General features: G+C 48.9%; 2 protein-coding genes across 2 annotated transcripts in view; one reads left to right on the forward strand and one right to left on the reverse strand.

Moving 5' to 3' along the window:
• The first annotated feature begins 1,852 nt into the window (after nucleotides 1–1,852).
• BBC3 (BCL2 binding component 3) lies at nucleotides 1,853–3,134 on the forward strand. The gene is made up of 2 exons (XM_049622309.1): nucleotides 1,853–1,870; nucleotides 1,975–3,134. The coding sequence occupies exons 1-2, from the start codon at nucleotides 1,853–1,855 to the stop codon at nucleotides 2,248–2,250; spliced, it is 294 nt and encodes a 97-aa protein (XP_049478266.1). The 3' UTR covers nucleotides 2,251–3,134.
• A 6,958-nt stretch (nucleotides 3,135–10,092) lies between these two features.
• The window catches only part of SAE1 (SUMO1 activating enzyme subunit 1), a 72,551-nt gene continuing 60,568 nt past the window's right edge, over nucleotides 10,093–22,075 (reverse strand). Inside the window, exons 8-9 of the mRNA XM_049622354.1 lie at nucleotides 15,192–15,261; nucleotides 10,093–11,136 (exon numbers count right to left, since the gene is read on the reverse strand). Coding sequence (XP_049478311.1) covers nucleotides 11,044–11,136; nucleotides 15,192–15,261 — 163 coding nt within the window. The 3' untranslated portion in view covers nucleotides 10,093–11,043. The remainder of the gene's footprint in view (nucleotides 11,137–15,191; nucleotides 15,262–22,075) is intronic.

Below are 22,075 nucleotides of genomic sequence, written 5' to 3' on the forward strand. Positions count from 1 at the left end.
TATCCCGGGCTATTTATAGCCGGTGAGTCAGCAGCGGCGGCGCGGCCGCGCCCGCCCCTCCCACCCGCCGGCGCGCGGCCGGCAGCGCGTCACCCGGCTTCCCGGGCGGCCGGGGGCGGGCCCTGGAGCCCCGCCCCGCGGGACGCCCCGCCCCCAAGCCCACACCTCGGCCTCTAAAACAAAATCTGTGAAGCCTGCAGCGGAGAATAGAGAATAACAAATATCAGCGCGCCCACCACCCGGCTCTGTCCAATCCGAACATTACACCCGCACGGCCTGCTTATTGAAAGAAAAACAAAACCCGGATGTTGTGAAGCCCCTCGTTCCCTTCCCTTGACCCTCTTCTCCTTTCCAAAGCAAACCTCTCAAGTTGGCTTGTCCCCTGACCCCCCGGGTGCTGATTCTTTCGCTACGTATTTATCAGGCCACAAACAGTGCTTAGGTTGGTAGGATGCTTTTTGGCTTAATGTACACGACACGGTGTGTTCCTCTCCAAACTTTCCCCCTCCCTGTATCGTGCTTTGAGATTGAGCCATGGGGGCGAAGAAGCTTTTAGCTCATACATTTTCGCTGCTGTGTAGCATTCTATCGGATCGTATAGTATCCTTGTTCATTTTCTCACTGGTGGGTATTTAGGATTTTTAAAAATGTTTCAAATGTTACTGGCCTTTTTTGTTGCTTGTTTTTTTTTTTTTTTTTTGGCGGTGGTGGTGGTGCTGGTGGTGTTTTTGGTGTCTTCCAAACGATGCCCATCTCTGGTGCACTTGTGTGTACCCCCAGGGTAGATCCCCGGGTGCTGCGCCCCCCCCCCCCCCGCCTTACTAGATGATTGCCAGCTTGCTCACAGAGATGTCTGTGCCAGGTGGCACCCTGTAACAGTGTGCCATTGGTAGGCTTTTTAACTAATGTCATTCTGACGTGCCCCCTTTGCTACCTCCTGGCTGCAGGAGGGAGTAATGAGGCGGCAGGGGCTGGTGCAAGGCATCCCACGCCCTGGCACCCACTAGGATCATTAGGATGGCTTCTCTGACCTTGTCCTCAGCTGTAAGATGGCTTTCTCCTCTTTTCATGGAGCTGAGACTAGGTGGGCCCTGCTTTTAAGCACAGGGCCCGGCCATGCACTCAGGATAGGAGCGGGAGAGTGCTACAGCTTACGTTTAATTTTTACCGGTGGGGACTCTTTGCATGTATCTAGTATCTTTTGTTCTCGCTTTGCTAGCAGTTTGGAACTGAGAGGGGCCTGGAGGCCACCCCAAGCCTTCATCCTGTCACTGGGGAGGAGGGCAGGGGGTTAGCTTTGCCTGGATATGTTTCCACGCAGCCTCCACACAGAATGTGAACTGTGGTTCTCAGTTCTTGTCCTTTTACAGATTGTTCTAGAATTGCTGAGACCGGGGCTGCTGGGCGGCTCCGTCAGTTGGGCGGCTGACTTCGGCTCAGGTCATGATCTCACAGCTCGTGAGTTCGAGCACCACGTAGGGCTCTGTGCTGACAGCTCAGAGCCCGGAGCCTGCTTCGGATTCTGTGCCTCCCTCTCTCTCTGCCCCTCCCCCGCTCACACTCTGTCTCTGTAACTGTCTGTCTCTCAAAAATAAACATTAAAAAAGAAAAATAGAATTGCTGAGACCGTGGGCTCCCTGCTCCCTTCTCTCCCACTTGCCAGCCTTTGAGGGGAGGGCGGGACAGGCTGCCATCCAGACTCCCCTGCCGCCTCCCCCACCCCCAGCCTTGGCTGACTTTGGTGACTTTCTGGAAACTGGAGACGAGGGGCACCCCTGCTCCAAGCAAGCACTGTGCTGAGAGCATTCTGTCTTGTCTGCATCCTCTCCATCCTGTTCTGCTCTAGACGAGGATGCCCTCGTCCCTTGAGGTGGTGACATGAGCCCAGGTGGTCGAGGAACTGGGACTTGGGCCCAATTAACGACAAGAGTACCTAGGCTCTGAGGGTTGGTTCAGACTGCAGATCGCTCTTAGGACTGTGCCTCCCCTGCCACTAGCCCGCTCCAACTTCCTCTTCTCTCTCTCTCCCTAGAGACAAGAGGAGCAGCAGCGACACCGCCCCTCACCCTGGAGGGTCCTGTACAATCTCATCATGGGACTCCTGCCCTTACCCAGGGCCCGCGGGGCCCCGGAGATGGAGCCCAATTAGGTGCCTGCACCCGCCCGGTGGACGTCGGGGACTTGGGGGGCAGGACCCTCCCACCTCCTGATGCCCTGGCCAGCGCGGGGGACTTTTTCTGCACCATGTAGCATACCGGACTGCCAGCCCTGCCTGTCCCAGGGGCGGGCCAGGGCAGCCACTCCAGCCCCAGCCCCGGCCTGGCCTGGGTGCACTGACGGAGATGTGGACTCCTGGGTCCCTGGCTGAGAAGCCAGGGGAGAGAGGGCTGACGGACTGAGCGTCTGAAGGCGGCGGTGACGGAGAGGGTGGGGACAGAGCCGCCCGCCTCTGCCGCCCACCACCATCTCAGGAAAGGCTGCTGGTGCTGGCTGCCCGTTCCAGCTGCAGGGGTGACACTGGGGGAGTCTCCCTCCCAGTGCTCCTTCACTTTGGGCCTGGCCTCAGGCCCCTGGTGCTTCCCCCCCTCCTCCTGGGGAGGGGGCCCGTGAAGAGCAAATGAGCCAAACGTGACCACTAGCCTCCTGGAGCCAGAGAACGGGGTGGGTCTGATTGGCTGCCCCAGCCCAGCGCCCAGCCATCTTCCCTGAGCCAGCCGGCGGGTGGTGGGCATGCCTGCCTCACCTTCATCTGGGGGTGGCCAGGAGGGGCCCAGACTGTGAATCCTGTGCTCTGCCCGTGACCACCCCCCGCCCCATCGATCCCATTGCATAGGTTTAGAGAGAGCACGTGTGACCACTGGCATTCATTGGGGGGGTGGGATATTTTGGCGGAAACCGCCCCAGCCTTAGTCCCCAGGGCGAAGCGCTGGGGGGAAGACAGGGGAGTCAGGGAGGGGGGGAAATCGCAGAAGAGGGAGGAGTCTGGGAGTGGGGAGGGATGGCCCAGCCTGTAAAATACTGTATATGCGCTGCTGTAGATACTGGAATGAATTTTCTGTACATGTTTGGTTAATTTTTTTTGTACATGATTTTTGTATGTTTCCTTTTCAATAAAATCAGATTGGAACAGTGAATGCTTTCTGCTTTCTTTCTCCCCTGCATGCTCTGGTCCAAGCCTCTGTGACCCCTATGTGGGAGGAGGTGGGAGAGGGGGTCCATGGAGCACATCGGTCTGTCTAGCTGTATCCAAAGCGAGACTAAACAGCACGGGTGCCACAGTATGTACCCAGTCTTCACGCATCCCCATCAAAAGCAAAGCCTCATGGAGGGCAGGGTTGTTTTTTTTTTTTTTTTAAGACTTTATTATTATTTAAAAAATATTTTGGGGAGAGCGCAAGTGGAGGAGGGGCAGAGAGAAGGGGAAAGAGGATCCGAAGCCGGCTCTGCGCGGACAGGCTGACAGCAGCGAGCCCCACGCTGGGCTCGAAACCACCAACTATGAGATCGTGACCTGAGCTGAAGTCAGACACTCAACAGACTGAGTCACCCAGGCGCCCCTAAAGATTTTAAAGTAATGTGGACACCCAGCATGGGGCTTGAACTCACAACCCAGAGATCAGGAGTTGCAGGCTCCACCCAGAGAGCCAGCCAGGCATCCTGAAGGCAGGATTGTTTTTATCTTTTTTTGGTGCTTTCTTCTCACTTCTTCCCTGCTGGAGGAAGTATGTCCTGGAAGCTCCAAATATTTACCGAATGAGTGACCTGTAACTTATTCAGAAGCACCACCATGAGGAGTCCCTGGGAAATGTGTTGGTAAGGAGGTGGACCTTGTCCCCACCCTCAAGAAGGCAGGTGACATCTGGGAGAGCACCTCAGGCTAAGATCAAAGTGAAGCTTCACCTACACGCGGCTGCCCTAGAGCCTAAGACGCGGCCTGGCATAAAAAGCCTGTAATTAATTAGCGGGGCCCCTACCGCTATCTTCCTGAAAACGGGCAACTGGCCAAATGCTTTCCCTACGCCCTCTCCTACACGACTGGCCCAGACACAGGTTGTGCTTCGGGGAGTCCTCACCCGTAAGGGGGAAATTCAGGGGAAATGGTCCTTCTCCTGAAAGACCGGGGTAAGGTAACCGGGATCCATCACTTTGGACAGGGATTTGGCAACAGCTCGTCAAGCAAAGGATGCGCGTAATCTATGCCAGCAATCGCCTTCCCGGGTGTCCTCCCTTAGCAGTGGACGCGCACAAGTGTCCATGTGTCGGCCAACCATCCGACACGGTATCCGACAGCAGTTGAAAGGGTCTCAAGCCGTGCAACAGAACAGACAGCACTTAGCCGGAATGAACTAGAACACTGCGAACGACAAATGATGGCGAGGAAAGCAAGTGGCAAGATGGTGGTGGGTACTTGGGTGCGTCTTCTTCTCCAGATCGTCCCTTGTGCTTAAATGCCTGTGCACAGAGCCGGAGGCCCCTGGCCGGGGGGAGGGGTGAGGGGGGGTGGTGTTCACACCCAGCTGTGTGGCAGCCGATGCTTCCTGCCCCTGCAACCGACGCCTTCCTCTTTCCAGCAACTTTGTGGAAATATTGATAGGGCCCAATTGGATCCATTGATTTATTTACTTTCCCTTTCCGTTCCTCTTTCCTCTCTCCTGTCTTCTGTTGGATTTATGAATGCCTTTTTGAATGCTTTGAGGCTTCTCTCTTGGTACTTCAGCTTTTAGTACTGCTCTAGGGATTAAACACACATCCTTACTTCTTCTCGGTCTAATCAGGGTCAGCATTGAACCACTTCACTTACACGGTAGAGATGGCCGCCGCGTAGGCCGCTGGTCCGTCCCACCCTTCCCACCATTTTGTAGCTCCAGCTTGCATCTCCACGCATTACAGAGTCCGCAGGGCAAGGCCAGAACTTTTGCTTGAACTCGAAGGACTTCCATTAACATTTTGTATAGTGTAGTTTTTGCCGGTGACAAGTTCCCTTTAGTCTCCGTTTATCTGAAAACGGCTGGTCTTCACTGGCTGTAGAATCCTCGGGTTGACCGTTTCTTTGCCCTATCTTGACGACGTTCCGATCTCTGGCCTCCCATTTCTGAGCACAAATCCAGGATCACCCGAATCACAGTTCCCTTGATTGTAGTATGTTATTTTGGTAAGGCTGCTTTCAAGACTTTATTTAAAAGGTCTTTTCCTCTTTTTCAGACTGGATAATTCCTACGAATGTAGTTCCAGCGCATGAAACCGCTCATCCCCTTTCTGCTGTTAGGTCTACCAGTGAATTTTAAAAATTGCTGATATTGTATTTTCAGTGTTAGAACATCCATTTGGTTGTTTCCATTTTCTTTCTCTGTGGGGACTTCCTATTTTGCAACATACATGTATTTTTCTTATACCTCAATGAGCATAATTGTAGTAATTGCTTTAAAGTCCTTGTCTGTTGATTCCAAGTTTTTTTTTTTAAATTTCCTTAACATACGCTCCACGCCCATTGTGGGGCTTGAACTCACAACCATGTGATCAAGAGTCATGTGCTCTGAGCCAGCCAAGCACCAACCCCCCCCCCCCCCCAACACTTGGGTTCTCTTGGTCATCTTGTCTTTTCCCTTGAAAATGAGTCACATTTCCCTCATTCTATGTATATTGGGTAATTCTGCCTTGTGTCCCAGATAGTGTTACATTGTAGCCATTCTGGATTCTGTTATATTCCTCCAAAGGATGTGAATGTTCTTGTCTTGGGGAGACCTGGAAATCCCAGATTCACACTGTTGTAGTTGCTGACAGTGTAAATCCAGTTTGTTTCAGTTATGCTGAGTTGGCCCCACACATCCATAGCCCAGTGGTCAGCAAGAGACTTGGGTTGAATTTATACTTACAACTTGGGGTTTCCCTTCCCTGGCACCCTCCTTTCCAGTAGCTGTGGTTATTCGGGGTTCTGTCCTCTGCTTCTTCAGGCCATAAGATACACACTTTTCTACCTGAGTTTTAGCTCCCTGGCACAGTGCCAGGGGCCGCAGCCTGCCCTCAGCTAACACCGTAGGCAAACACACACACACCAGAAAACTACTGTGGTGGGGGCTCTTGCTGCAACTTTCAACTGCCTCCCCCAAACCCACCTGCTTTTTAATCACTATCCTGAGGTTTCCAGTTTTGTTTTGGGTTTTGGTATTTTGTCTAGAATGTATAGTTATCTGCAGGGAGACAGTTGTTAGAAACCTAATGCATCATACCATAAGCAGAACTGCTGGTTGTTGTTGTTGTTTTTTTTTTTTTTTAATGTTTACTTATTTTGAGAGAGAGAGAGAGAGAGAGAAAAGAAAGAGCAAGCAGGAGAGGGGCAGAGGGAGAGGGAGACAGAGAATCCCAAGCAGGCTGCCACTGTCAATGCAGAGCCTGATTCAGGGCTCGAGCCTACAAACTGCGGGATCATGACCTAAGCCGAAACCAAGAGTCGGATGCTTAACTGACTGAGCCACCCAGGTGCCCTTGTATTTTCTTTTTAATAGACCTTAGTTATCATTTTTTAGGACTGGAAGTGGGGAATCCTAACTCTCCAGGTTAGATGGAGAGTCAGGGGCCCAGGGACAAAGTCAGAGAAGGCCAGATTTTATTAGCAACGTCCAAAGCTCTCCTAGGAACACAAAAGGCAGCTCACTTGTTCCAGAGGGAATGGAAACACCTAAAGTCACCTCTGTGGCCTTTTCCCTCAGAACCAAGGTGCTGAAGCCCTGCAACTTGGCAGAGTTGAGACTCAGAGCACCTGGCGAATGAGGTCCAGGACTGAACCTTTGCCACTGGCGAGCTGTGCCCCCTCTAGCAAGCTAATACCCAACTTGAACTGGTGCTCCCCACCCAGCTCCAGTAATCCCACCCTGCAATGGTGGCTTCTGGAAGGGACAGATTTACTTTTCATTGTTTATGTTGTTTTTTCTTCCTTAAAAAGACTGCATGTCTTTGTAAACCTTTCAAGTTCTGCACTACGTGGCCAAATGATCTCTCCGAACAACAAATGACATGTAAAATGCTACCATGCTAGTCTTTTGGAAGGAATCAACATCCCAAATGCATTTATACACTCCCTGATGTCAGACTTTGGGAAGTCTTTCCCAAGTGTGTCCAAAGGAAACCAGCTCAATGTCACTCAACAGCAGACTGATTAAATAGCTTATGGTTCAGTGTGGTTTTGGAACTCGGTGCACAATGCAGTGACAAGGACCTCCAGGACAGAGAGAAAGCAAGATGCAAGAAAAGCTAATGCTACATGTGCGTAACAGTAACTAACACAGAGCGATGGTCACTCGTCCAAGGTCACATAGCTACACGGTAGGGTCTGCATTTAAACCTACCAGTCTGATTTAAAAGAAAAAAAATTAAAAAAAAAAGGGGGGGGGGTGCCTGGGTGGCTCAATCGATTACGCGTTCGACTTCAGCTCAGGTCACGATCTTGCAGGTTTGTGGGTTTGAGCCCCGCATCAGGCTCTGTGCTGACAGTTCAGAACCTGGAGCCTGCTTTGGATTCTGTGCCTCCCTCTCTCCCTCCGCCCCTCCTTCACTTGTATGCGCTCGTTCTCAAAAATAAACATTAAAGAAAAAAACTTAAACCTGCCAATCTGGAAGGATTCACTCTCCAAGGCTGCCAAAGGTGACCTCTGGGAGGTAGATATGAAAAAATCCCCGAGTTAGGCAGTGGGCAAGGGGGCGGGGGCAACGACAACTTTTCACCCCTATGTATGTGTTGCTTGAATGTTTTACTACAAGCTTAAAAACAGAACCTACCTGTCCTTCTGGATCGAGATGAAGGCCCTCCCTCAACTCCGGGCCTGCCTGATGGTTTTCAGAGGTGACCACTAGGTCTCAGGACCTCGTGAAGGCAAAACCTGAGTCAGTGACAAGCAGCGGTGCAACTAGATGGTGTCTGCGAAGTGTCCTGCGTAGAAGCCTCCCCATCAGCCCACATTCTGGCCCTTCCCTGGGGGAGGCTGTGCCCTCATCTGCAGTATGGGCGTCCACCCCCGCGGGGTTCCTGCGAGGACCACTTTAGCTAAAGCACAAGTGCTGTTAAGGGCAGGAGGCAGTCAGCGTGGGGAGGTTAGCCATCAGTAGGCTCTTCTGACCTGCCAACCGCGACCTAAGCCTCCATTTCTCTATCTGAAAAGGGCAAACTGGACATACCTCAACAGACAGACACGTTTGGATTTACAAAAAAAAAAAAAAAGCCAGAAACTGACAAAAGGGGTCTGCACTGCAAAGGGAAACCACAGAACGTAGAGCTCTGATGGGACCGAGAGCTTTTTTTATTGTTGTACTTTTTTACCTTTGCATGTGTTACTTTTCTGAGTAGCACCTGTTCCACTAGAATGTTCTGAGGCTTCGACACATTAAGCACTTAACAGAGTTTGGCTACTACACATACCACAAACAACAGAAGTGGGGTGTGGAGTGGAGAAACCTGGCAGGCCCGAAGTCAGCCCACTTCCTTTCATTTGGCAACTCTAGCATCCCAAAAGTATTTGTTACCTTTACAGATTAAAAAAAAAATTAAGTTTATTTATTTTGAGCGGGGGAGGAGCAGAGAGAGAGACAGGGAGAGAGAATCCCAAGCAGGCTCTGCGCTGTCAGCGCAAAGCCCGATGCAGGGCTCGAAGTCCTGAACGGTGAGATCACGACTTGACTCAAGATCAAGAGTTGGACGCTCAACTGACAGAACCACCAGGGCGCCCCTACCTTTTACAGATAGATTAGATCCTCCTTCCCAAGTAGGCTAGAAATCTCCCGGAGGGATTAGAAACCACAGGATAATCACTGTGCTCTTCCTGGAGACTTGGGGAAATCCATTTTTATGGTAATACTATCATGTAATCTGGGAGAATATGAAATGTGAAGATATGAGAATAAAGACGTTTCTCGCCTGAGGCTGGCAGCTTCCAGCACCACCCCTAGATTCCCGAGGGGTCCATTCTGGATGACTCAATTTCTGCCACAAGGGGTACAGAGGTGAAGTCTGAAACGCGTCAGAAAAGATTCTAGGATGACAGTTTTGTTTCTATCCATCCAGACCCACCTGCTCCCCCTTGTGACCAAGGCCCCACATTACCAAGCTCGAAATTTCAAAGAAAGGGTATTTTCACACACTGATAATTGGTGCCCCTAATTTGACACTGACAGGGTGCAGAAAGGGGCCCCCCCAGAAACACAGCCCTAGTCTCCCCTAGGGAAGGGCAGAGGTGACCAGGAGAGTCGGGGAATTGAGTTGCCCCTCCCTGGGGAGACCGTTTTTTTGTTCTCTCACTGTAGCAGGACGCAAATACGAAAGGAGCTGCTGATTGGATTTGTTCAAACGGGCCAGACTCACACCTCACACACTTCTACATTAAGGGAGAAACCCGAGGAGGGTGACGAGAAGTGGAACATACTCAGGCTGCCGAGTCAAGACAAAGCCGGTGTCTGAACCAATGAAAGCTCTGACCTCTACCAGCTGTGGGACTCGAGGCACATTACTGAAGTGTCATGGAACTTTACAACAAAGCTGGGGCGCCTGGGTGGCTCAGTAGGTTAAGTATCCAACTCTTGTTCTCAGCTTAGGCCACGAACTCACGGTTCGTGAGTTCAAGCCCCGCATCAAGGCTCTGTGGTGACACACAAGGTCTGCTTGGGATTCTCTCTCCTCCCTTTGCTGCTCCCCCCTTGTCTCGCTCAAAATCAACTTTAAAAAATAAAATAAAACGAAGCTATTGTGACTGTGAGTCTGCACAGTGCCTGGTACACAGAGAATCTAAACAGAAGGCAGCATCAGTATCCCCTCTTTTACTTCTTTCTTCTTTCCCGTCAAATAGAATTCTTGTCACTGAGACCAACCGCTATGGACCTGAATTATTCAAGAGACAGGTGGAACCAGAAGCTTCTATGCACTCTAGAATTTGAACAATCTAATTCTTGATGCATTACCCAGTAAAACAGTGGCAGGAATGGTGATGGAGGGGAGGAATCTCTGAGTCACATCGAAGCATCCAGTAAGATTTCTTCAGGTTAAAAAAAGCAATTGGTAGGATCACTTCCTGTCACAGGAAGATGTTTATAATGTGGAAGAAAAACAAATCCTAAAGCAAATAACTTTATTTCTATCATTCCTTTTTAAAGAACCAAGGAAATATAGAAAATATAAAAAACCACACAAATAGCTGCAATTCAGGGGGGAAAGGAAGGACTGACGGGGCCCTCGAAAGCAACAGCCTCCAGGATGGTCTGAGCTGCATCGGGGATGGGGGCTCCGAGAAGACGGGCTCTCACATCCTAGCTTGGACCCCAGTAAATCAGAACCCCCAGGGGCTGGGACCCCGGCACCTGCCTTTTTAATACAAGTTTTCCCATTAATATACACTTTGCAAGGTCTCGCCCTAATGCCCGAGGGAACTTTGGTAACATTTCCTCTCTTCCAAAATCCAGGCTGAAACCCAACTAATCCTGAACTAAAGCTCCAGAACAGCACACCAGATGGCACCTGTTGTTTTTCGGGAGCTCCGACTCGAGGAAATACATCCCACCTGCCACGTCGTTTCCGCTCTAGGGCACCTGTCTGCATTTGGGACTGTGGCTCCACTAGTGTTTCACGGGGCCCGGCCTTACTCCCCACCTGGAGTCATCGTCTTCTTCTCTGTATGACATCAGGCGGGGAGTAAGTCCAAGAAGGTGGTGAGAGGATCCTAAGCGATGAGGTGTGCTGGTTCTGGGCGGGCATCTCCCGCGGTGCCCCAGAGGCCTGGCGACACCCAGACAGAGGGACGCATCACAGGGGGCTCTCTGGCGATGCCCAGCGAACAGCCCTGGACGGTGCCGGGACGGGGGCGGCCAGTCCCCACGCCCCGCGTTTCGCAGCTGCTGGCGCTCGCAAGTCGCGTGTCTGCACAACCTCACTGCTCCCAGGAGGTGGTCCGGACCGGTGCGAAGACTTCAGCTCTTCCCTCGCCTGGAGCCGCCTTCGTGGGGGGAGGGGACGGGAAGGCGCGGGCAGGCTGCAGGCTAGCGTCGCCGGGGCCGCCAGATCTCGGTTCACTTGGGGCCAAGGCACTCCACAATCCCATTCCCCTTCATGCCGTCAAAAAAGAAGAAGTTGTTGTGAGGAGGGTCCCTCTGAGACAGGGCCTGGGGAGAAGAACAAGAAGAGGGCTCAGCTCAGATGCTTTCAAACGGATAACAGGGCGAGAAAAAGAAAAAAACCTCAAGCACTAAGATCTCCTAAAACTGCGCAGTTTGGGCACTGGCTCTCAAAGGAGGTGGATTTTGCTTCCCGGGGGCTAACGGGCCATGTCTGACACATTACTGTGCCTGCCAGGCTTCTGCTTTATCCCTTACCAGTCGGGGGTCTCTGGACAAATCAGTTAGCCTCGCCGAACCCCGTTTTCCCATGTGAGATGAAAACACTACCTGTACTGTCCTAGGCTTAAAAGAGATGATGTGCCTCAACTGCCTGAGAGTACACTCCACGTGCAGGGGCCTGCTGGCCATGGGCAGCAGTAATTATTTATGACTGTCCAACTGAGAAAGGAGGCAGCTTGTCCCGACACGGTGCAGGCGGCAGCCGTCATCACCTGTGGGGCCACACACTGATGCGGAAGCAGCTCTCCTATGAGGAGACACGTTTCCTGCGATCTTCTGCATGGTGGGCCGGGGCTAAGATCCAGAAAGGCTGGGAGGTACCATTTAGCCATGGAAATGGTGATTATTTTGCGAGGCTAACAGAAGTACACAGCACATTAAAAAAAAATTTTTTTTAATGTTTTATTTTTGAGAGCCAGAGCCAAAGCATGAGTAGGGGAGGGGCAGAGAGAGAGAGAGAGAGAGAGAGAGAGAGAATCCAAAGCAGGCTCCAGGCTCTGAGCCATCATCACAGAGCTCAACAAGGGGTTCGAACCCACAAACCGTGAGATCATGACCTGAGCCAAAGTTGGAGGCTTAACCAACTGAGCCACCCAGGTGCCACACCCCCACAGCACCTTTAATATGTTTTTATTTACTTTTCAGAGAGAGAGAGAGAGAGAGAGAGAAAGCGAGCATGCGAGAGAGTGAGCACAAGCTGGGGAGAGACAGAGAGAGGGAAACATGGAATCCAAAGCAAGCTCCAGGCTCCAGGCTCTGAGCTGTCAGTACGGAGCCTGACATGGGGCTCAAACTCGTGAATCGCGAGATCATCACCTGAGCCGAAGTCAGACGCTCAACCGACTGAGCCACCCAGGGGACCCCACAACACCTTAAAGATGGGGCTAGCCCTCCTGAAATTACATGCTGAATCATGTGTACTAGAGGACGGACTCATACGTGTCAATGAGTTTTCTCAGAGGTTCTTAATCAAAAAGGACTGCCATTTAAAGACATGGACATGATCCAAGCAAAAACCTCTAGGCAGGAGCACCATGCCTGTCATTCTTAAAGGACCTTTTTTACAAGGTTAGGAACACGCTCGAAATATCTTGAATTTCTCTCTGAATTGGGCACTAATCCCAATCTGTTTCTTCATCTGTAAAATGGGGTAATTATACCTACTTCAAGTGGTTGTTCAACCATCCATCCATGGAAACCACCTAGAGCATCCACCCCTGTGCCAGGTATCGTGTTAGGTACTGAGGATTCCGAAGCACGGTTAAGACAGAGGTTCGCTTCCCTGCGCACACATACAAAATGGCAAATCGACAGCACCTGCCTGGTATAGTTTTTGGTGAACATGAAACACGATCAAGCTTGCAATGCGTCTGGCCCGTAATAAATTCTCAAAAAGTGGGAGGTGCTATTATGAACAGGAGCCAGGGGGTCTCTCACCAAACTGTGAGGAGATCCCAGGCACTCAGCCGGGTGGAAGGGCCCAAGAGCCCACAGTTAGAAGTTCTAGACCCTAGAACTCAAGTTACAGGAGGTGACACAACGGGGCCCGATATGGCTGCCGCCACCATACTGCAGGCAGGGAGGCCTAGCAGGGACAGCGGGAGACAAAGGAAGGACGACTTACACCTAGGGAAGCATGACGGGACAAGGGACGTGGACGGAAGATGCAGTGTTTGGAATGATGGCAGGAAGGAAGAAAAGAAGAGGATTCCAAGGGAAGAGACTTACGTTTGCCCCCCGCCTCCTAACATTTATTATTATGGGTGGTCAGATGGTCGTCAGGAGAGAAGGGGGGAAGGTCTGCGGCCCTCAGATTGTGGAACCCTGGTGCCAACCGGCTGAAGGCAATACTGTGTTAAGTAAGGGTGGGGTGGCAGGGACAAGACACCAGGCCATGGGGTGAACACGGGGCAAAAGGTAAAGTGCTTCCCAAGCAAGATGGGGGTAGGGGGAGATTCCAAACACACCCAGCAACCAAGAATGCAGAGTACTCTGGCCGTCTGGGATAAACAGAAACAAGATGCGGGCAACAGCTGTCCCCAGCAGGCAGGAAGGAGGGGGCTGCATTAGAGGTTAGGACTGGGACGCAGGGAAGCCACTGCAAACAATGGGGTCAAGGCCAGCTGCCCCGACCCCTAATCTCCATCCCACGTGAAAAACCCAGGGAGCAGCTTCTCGGCGGGGGGTACAAAGTGTGGCCGAAGACACAGAGGCGGTGTCCCGGGTCCATGCGGACAGCACCTGAAGCACAAGGGCCGAGCGGGGAGGGGCACAGGCTCCGAGGCCAGACGGCCCGGGCTCGGATCCTGGTGCCGCCATTCTCTGCGCCTCGGCTCCTCCTCTGTGCCTCGGGGGTCGCACCAGTTCCCACCTCCGAGGGTTGCTGTGAGGAAGAGATGAGCACATCCACGTGAAGAATGTGGTCCGAGTGAGGGTACAGGGTGGGCCTTCGATACGCGCTGTTGCGGTGTTGTCACGGTAACAGGTTACGGAAACGCGTCTGTTCCCTTAGGATTCTTCCATCGCCGCCCTCCTTCCCATCCAGTCTGTCTACAGGCAGCTTCCCAACCTCAGCGCGGGCTTCTGGGCAGCCCTACCAACCGACCGGGCGTACACACCACGATTCTCACGGCAGTCTGGGCTCACCAGAAGGCACGAGCGAGGCAAATGGCGCGGCCATCACATCCCTCTCTTCTCCCTCTACCTCCCTGGTGCTCGCCCTGCTCCCTAGGACACAAGAGGCGGGGGGGGGGGGGGGGGGGGGGGGAGGGACACAAGAGGGTCTGAAGGAGAGAATTTGGTTCAGAGAGAAGGACCAGGAAAGAGAAACAAGAGCCTTTAGAAGACGGTGGCAGGACCATCAGACTCAGTCAAGTGTCTCCAGAGCAGACGTACTGACTTCAAGACAAAGTAGCGAGAGTGGGGTCTCCACACGCCTCTCCCGAGCTCCAAGATGACGTGTGAATGGGCTCGGAAAATCATTTAACGAGGCACGATTCCACTCCAAGAACAAAAAGGACAAATCATCACCGCCAATCTACTGAAGCAGTCAAGGACCTACAAAAGGCAAAGTGAACATCTTTGGGCGAGTATCTAAGTCCCAAAGAAAGCATTTGGGAATATGCTAGAATTCTGACAACCCAAATGTTCCAGAAGAGACTCAAAATGTTGTGCTAGTTACCAGTTACGGGACCCCCAGTTGACTTCCCTTCTGAGAGGGACGATGCCACCAAACCTAACGTTTTCACAGGTCACCCTCTGCAGAGCTCCATGGGGTTCCCAGCACCGTGCACACGCTCCCCTGGTACCGGATGCCCCCTTCTGAATAAACACCCATGGCGTGCGCATTAACAAGAAGCTCCGATGCCACGATCGAGGACAAAGAAACACCGCGTGAAGTAGAAGTTAAGGGCACAGGTCTTGGAGGCCCATCTCCGGGCCTCGATGTCCTCCCCTTACACGGAGATCACGACAGTACCATTTCACAGAGCTGTGAGAAGCAGAATACGTGACAAGGGTCGGAAGCACCACGTAAGCAATCAGTACAGTCAGGGGACAGTGGCAGGTACACCTGAAGACACTATGCCCAGCTCTGGGCACAGCACAGAGCAGACACTCAGAGATCATTTGCTGAATGCTCATCGGGATGGGCGGGAGAGAACAAGATGAGGTAGAAAAGGGAAGAAAGGAGATAGGGCACGAAACAAGGATGAATGGGGTCAGAGAAACCAGGCAGTTCTCTAAGGCAGTCATGGTTCTTTCGGTTGGCACTCTGACAAGGTCACGGTGGACCAATGACCTGCTCCTCGGGGACTCTTTACCTTCACAATTTCCTGGGCCAGGATCCCTCCAACCACTGCACACACGGGGGCCATCTCAGAGAAGCAGTACCTACAAGAAAACACAAATAAAACGGAGCCCTGAGGAACAGGAAGGCTGGTAGGACATCTGGCAAAGGTCAGGAGTGGGCTTGCGAGAATGAAGACCTCTCCTACCGGGAGGAGTCCATCCACACGGCAATGGTAATGCTGGCACCTAGGCGTGAAAATGAAATCTGGTCCAGGAGGTTAGCTGGGAAAGACCTCTGAACCTTGGCAGGCAGGAATTGTTTCACAACATTTTTTGTTTAAGTTAAAGGAAAGACTATATCTGTGCTTCCTAAAAATAAGGTCAACAAATATCAGATGTTTCGGTGCCCCGGTCACATTCTCGCAATTCTCCTCTTACCCACAACGGGCAGTGGGTCCTATATGCTATTCCCAGACAAATGTCAGGGAGAAGGCCTGTGTTAACATGCAGGAGGCATGGGAAATCTGGGGCCTGAAACTGAAGCATGGGGACAGAAAGTCTTCACTCCTCCTATAGATACCAACCCTTCTGGACCGGGATGGGGCATCCAGAAGACAAATTTTGGCCCATACTGTCACCTGCCCCTCCAAATCACAGGTCCTAGGCAGTAAAACACTTTTCTACCACTTCTCCAGAGGAAGTGTGCTCTGCCAGTTCTCAGCCCTGAACACAAAGGCATTTTTCTTTTATTTTTACTTTTTAAAAGTTTATTTATTTGAGAGAGAGAGTTTGAGCGCGTGCGTGGGAGAGCCTAAGTGGGGGAGGGGCAGAGAGAGGGAGAAAGGGCATTCCAAGCAGGTTCTGAACTGTCAGCATGGAGCCCAATGCAGGGCTCAATCCTAAAACCGTGAGAGCCAAAATCAAGAGCCAGATGCTTAACCAACTGAGCCAGCCGGGTGCCCCACAAACGTATTTTTTAAATGAGCAAAGCGGAACACAGAGAAGTTAAGGGGAGAGCTTACCCAAGGACCCCACCACCAGGAGACTACCTCTAAACTTCCCAGTGTGGTACACACTCTTCCTGATTTTTCAAAGTGCACGTATGAAACACACATAATCAAAAACCCAAGTAATATTATTCACTCTGCTCTGTAATCTACTGACTGATACTTCTGTTCCACACGGCAACACACATCTTGGCACAAGTGTCCAAATAATTCCTTTTGGCAAATTCCTAAATGTAGAATTTCTGGGTCCTGACACCCTGTGCCAAAATGCCCTCCAGAAAGTCTCTGCCAATTCAACTCGTGCCTACTGTGTGTGAAGGTGCACATCTCCTCACGGCCTGGCCTGGCTGGGACTGACATTCCCGTCTGTGCAGCCACAGCGGTAACTTTGACTCCAGATCATCAAGGTCCTTCACAGAACTATAAAACATATAGAGAACGATACCACAGAAAAACTAGTCACCCATAATCCCACTACTCAAAGACAATCAAATGTGGAAATAGGTTTTCTTTAAAAAAAAAAAAAATTACACCTATACTCTGTGTGTACAATTTATTTATTTTTTTAGTGTTTGTTTATTATTGAGACAGAGCGAGACAGAGCATGAGCATGGGAGGGGCAGGCAGAAGAGGAGACACAGAATCGGAAGCAGCCTCCAGGCTCTGAGCTGTCAGCACAGAGCCCGACACCGGGCTCAAACCCACCGAATGCGACATCATGACCTGAGCCGAAGTCGGCCGCCCAACCGACTGAGCCACCCAATACTGTACAATTTAATATTTGCCCTTCTTCTCTTAAAAGTTTATCATCAGCAAAATGCTAGCAAACCTAACCAGCAACATGCAGAAAGGATTACACACCATGATTACATGGGACTTACAACCAGGAAAGCACGGTTGGTGTAACATCTGAAAAGTCAATCGATGTTAGTACTGCGTATTAACTGAATAAAGGGACCATAAACACACGATCATCTCAACTGACAGAGAGAAAAAAAAGCATGTGACAAAATCCAGCACCTCTTCATGCTAAAAACATGCAACAAACTGGGAACAGAAGTAAGTTTCTTCAATCTAATCAAGGGCTATGAAAAATCCACAGCTAACATCATACTTAATGATGAAAGACTGAAGGCTTTCTTCCTAAGAATGTCTGCTCTTACCACTTCTATTTGACACTGTGCTAGAGGTTCCAGCCAAGGCAATTAAGGAAGGAAAAAGAGACACGACAGCCAGATTGGAAAGGAAGAAGGAATACATATTCATAGATAATCTGATCTGGTATATAGAGAATACTAAGGTATCCAGAGAAAAACTATTTGAACTATTAAATTTATTCAACGAGGTTGCAAGACAGAAGATTAACATACAAAACGTATACTTCTATACATTGCAATGAACATTCTGAAAATGAAATGAAAACTTTCATTTATAATACACCACCCAACAGTATTTTTTTTTTCAAAACAATAGAATATTTAGGAATAACTTAACAGTAGTTGTGTAAAACTTATGTTCTGAAGATTATAAAACATTGTTGAAAGACATAAAAGACCTAAATAAATGGAAAGATATCCCACGTTCAAGAATTGATACACTTGGGGCGCCAGGGTGGCTCAGTCGGTTGGATGTTTGACTTTGGCTCAGGTCACGGTTTGTGAGTTCGAGCCCCGTGTCGGGCTCTGGGCTGACGGCTCAGAGCCTGGAGCCTGCTTCAGATTCTGTGTCTCCCTCTCTCTGCCCCTCCCCTCCTCACACTCTGTCTGTCTGTCTCTCTCTCTCAAAAAGAAACAAACATTAAAAAAAACTCTTAAAAAAATCAGAACACTTAACATCATTAAGGGGCCAATGCTCCCCAAATTAATCTATATATCTGGCACAATCCCAATCTAGCTGCCTTTTCTGTAGAAATAGAAAAATGCATTCTAAAAATTAACATAGGAATGGAAGAGACCCAGAATAGCCAAAACAATCTTGAAAAAAAAAAAAAAAGCTGAAGAACTCACATGTCTCAATTTTGCAACTCACAACTACACAAGTATAGTCATCAAAATACTATGGTACTGGTATCTATATGGACAGACACATAGATCCATGAAGTACACGTGACGATCCAGAAATAAAGAAATACATACATGGTCAATTGATTTTTGACAAGGGTGGTAAGACCATTCAATAGAGAAAGAAAAAGTCTTTTTACCAAACAATACTGGACAAGTGGGTCTCCACACGCAAAAGAATTAAGCAGGACCCCTACCTCACACCATGCACAAAAGCGGACTCAAAAATGGCTCACAGACCTAAATGTGATAGCTAAAATTACAAAACGTTTTTTAATGTTTATTTATTTTGAGAGTGAGAGAGAAAGAGAATCCCAAGCAGTCGCCACTCTGTCAGCAGAGTCACATGCAGGGCTAGAGCTCAAGAACCGTAAGATCATAACCTGAGCCAAAATCAAGAGTTGGATGCTTAACTAATTGAGCCACCCAGGTGCCCCTAAAACCACAAGACTCTTAGAAGAAAGCAGAGGAATAAATCTTCACGACCTTGGATCAGGCAATGGTTTCTTAAACGGTATCATACCAAAAGCACACATAAAAAAAGAAAAAACAGAATAATTGTATTTCATAAAAATTAAAAACTTATACTTCAAAGGATACTTTTCACTTCAAAGAGGGTGAAAAGACAACCCACAGATTAGGAGACAATTTTTGTGAATTATGTATCAGATAAAGGACTCGAATCCAAAGTGTACGGAGAACTATCATGATTAACAATAAAAAGATAAACCAATTAAAAAGCGGTCAAATGATTCGAACAGACATTTTGCTGAAGATCATACACAAATGGCCAGTGAGCCCATGCAGAGATGCTCTACATAATCAGTCACTAAAGAAATGCAAATCAAAACAACAGCGAGATAGGATTTATTGCCCACTAAGGCTAAATAACAGACAACAACACTTGTTGGCAAGGATGTGGAGAAACTGGAACCCGCACGAAGTGCTGGTGGAAGGGTAAAATGGCGTGGCTGCCGTGGAAGACAGTCTGGCAGGTCCTCAAAATGTTAAACAGAGAATTACCATATGAATCATCAACTCCACTCTTAGGTACACACACCCAAGAGAGATAAAAACTTATGCTCACGCAAGAACACATGAATGTTTATAGTGGCTTTAGTCGTTAATTGCCCCAAGCTGGGAACGACCCAAATGTGCTTCATCTGGTGAACAAACTGGTGTATCCAAACTACTGCTCAGCAATAAGAAATGAGTTATCGACTTCATATAACATGGATGAATTTCAAGTGCACGAAGTTAAGTCAAAGAGGCCAGACTCAAAAGGCTACATGAACTGAACAGATTCCATTTGTTACACTATTGGAAAGGCAGATCTGCAGGGATAGAGAACAGATCGCTGGGTGCAGGAAGGAAGGTGCTGCCCTGTTATCAAGACTCTACAAGAGAATTTTTACAATAATGACACTTTTCTATACCTTGACTGTGGTGGTTACGGAACTCTATACCTTTGTAAGAATTCATGGAACTTTAAAACAAAACACACACACACAACTCACATTACTATTTAACAAAAGATAAATTTTACTGTATATAAATTATTTAAAGATTTTTTAAGTTTATTCATTTACATCGTCTCTACACCTAACATGGGGCTCACACTCATGATCCTGAGATGAAGTCACATGCTCTTGTAAAAACACCATTGAGGAAACAAGTCTAAATAATAAAAATGAAACAAGAATATACAAGCATCACCTCAAGAAACAATCAGAAGAACCCAGAAGATGGGTGGCCTGGACTCCTTAAAACAAAAAAGTGTGGGGTGCCTGGTGCCTGGGTGGCTCAGTCAGTCGGGCGGCCGACTCTCGATCTGGAGTCACGTCATGAGCTCACGGTTCCTGAGATCAAGCCCCACCCATGTCCAGCTGCGCACTGGCAGCAGGGCCCTGCTTGGGATTCTCTCTCCCCCTCTCTCTACGAGAAATAAATAAACTTAAAAAAAAGGGGGGGGGATAAACTGTTCTAGATTAGGAACTGGAAAGCTTTCTCTGTCATGTACTCGACAGTAAATTGTTTTGGCTTTATGTGCCATATGGTCCCTGTTTAAACTCTTTGAGTCTGCTGTCACAGAGCTGTAAAAACTACAAAAGCTACCACAGATAATACATAAATGAGGAGGTGTGGAATAAAACTTTATTTACAAAAACAGGTGGCAAGCACAGTTTGCCAACTCCTGAATTAAATGAGACACAGAATTGAAAGCAACTGATGAACTTGAATGTGTCCTTAAGGATTCAGCTTAAGTATCATGTCATCAGTGTCGCCCCCCCCCCCCCCCCCCGCGCCAAAGTAAAAGCAAATTATTAACGACTGAATCCAACTGAGTGGTCCGTTGGCATTCACCACTGGATGATTCTTTCCATTTTTCTGTATGCTTGACACTCTCTATAATAAACATCATTTCAACCTGCACACAGCACTGCATTGATCTGTGTCATTAACTCTTTAATGCCGTTCCAAGTTTTCTTTTAAATATGATAATGAATACCTTTTGTACATGAATTTTGCTCACATTATTTCTTACAGGTATATTCTCAAGTAAATCAAGGAGAATTACTGGACCAAAGAGAGAACAGGATTCTTCATGCACATTTCCAAACTGCTTCCTAAAAAGGCTGCACTTTGGGGCACCTGGGTGGCTCAGTCAGTTAAGTGTCAGACTTCGGCTCGGGTCATGATCTCACGGTTCATGGGTTTGAGCCCTGTGTCGGGCTCTGTGCTGACAGTGCAGGGCCAGCTTGGCATTCATTCATTCATTCATTCATTCACTCATTCTCTCTCTCCCCCCCCCCCCGCCGCCCCTCCCCAACTCGTGCTTTCTCCCTCAAAATAAATGAACTTTAAAAAATATATATAAATTTAAAAAAAAACAAAAACCTTTTCCGGGGCACCTCGGTGTCTCAGTCAGTTAAGTGTCTGACTGGTTCAGGTCATGATGATCTCGCGGCTCATGACTTCGAGACCTGCGTGGGACTCTGCTGTCAGCATGGAGCCCGCTTTGGATCCTCTGTCCCTCCCTCCCTCTCTCTGCCCCTCCTGTGTTGGTTCTCTCTCTCAAAATAAATAAACTTAAAAACAAAAAACAAAAAACCTTTTTAAACAGCGAAAGTTGAATTACATGCACAAATTATGAATGTTCATCATAAATGTTTGCAATACTGAGAAACTATAAACAGCCTGAATACCCACCAATAAACTAATGGTTACATGAACAACCATCTATCTATCAAACAATGAAACATGAAGTACAAGTGAGGCTACTGATCCATATTTTTGCCGCAAACAGGTTGAACACATGCTGGAAAAATAAGGCTATCATAAGGAAAGTGTGATCTCATTTTGCTATTTAAAAACTGAAAAAAATAGGGGTGTTTGAGTGACTCAGTCGACTTAAGTGTCCAAATTCAGCTCAGGTCATGATCTTGGGGTTCATGAGTTCGAGGCCCACGTTGGGCTCTGTGCTGACAGCCTGGAGCCTGGAGCTGCTTCAGATTCTGTGTCTCCCTCTCTCTCTGCCCCTCCCTCACTCTGTCTCTCTCTCAAAAATAAATACACATTAAAAATTTTTTGAAGGAAGGAAGGAAGGAAAAAGAGAGAGAAAGAAAGGAAGAAAGGAAAGAAGGAAGGAAGGAAGAAAAAAAAAAGGAAGAAAGAAAGAAAGAAAGAAAGAAAGAAAGAAAGAAAGAAAGAAATATAGGGTGCTTGGCTAGCTCAATCAGAAGAGCATACGACTCTTGATCTTGGGGTCTTGAGTGCGAGTCCCACACGGAGTGTAGAGATAGATCACTTAAATAAATAAAACTTAAACAAAAATTGAAAGGAAAATTA

This window comes from Panthera uncia, assembly GCF_023721935.1.
Source record: "Panthera uncia isolate 11264 chromosome E2 unlocalized genomic scaffold, Puncia_PCG_1.0 HiC_scaffold_19, whole genome shotgun sequence".
Lineage (NCBI taxonomy): Eukaryota > Metazoa > Chordata > Mammalia > Carnivora > Felidae > Panthera > Panthera uncia.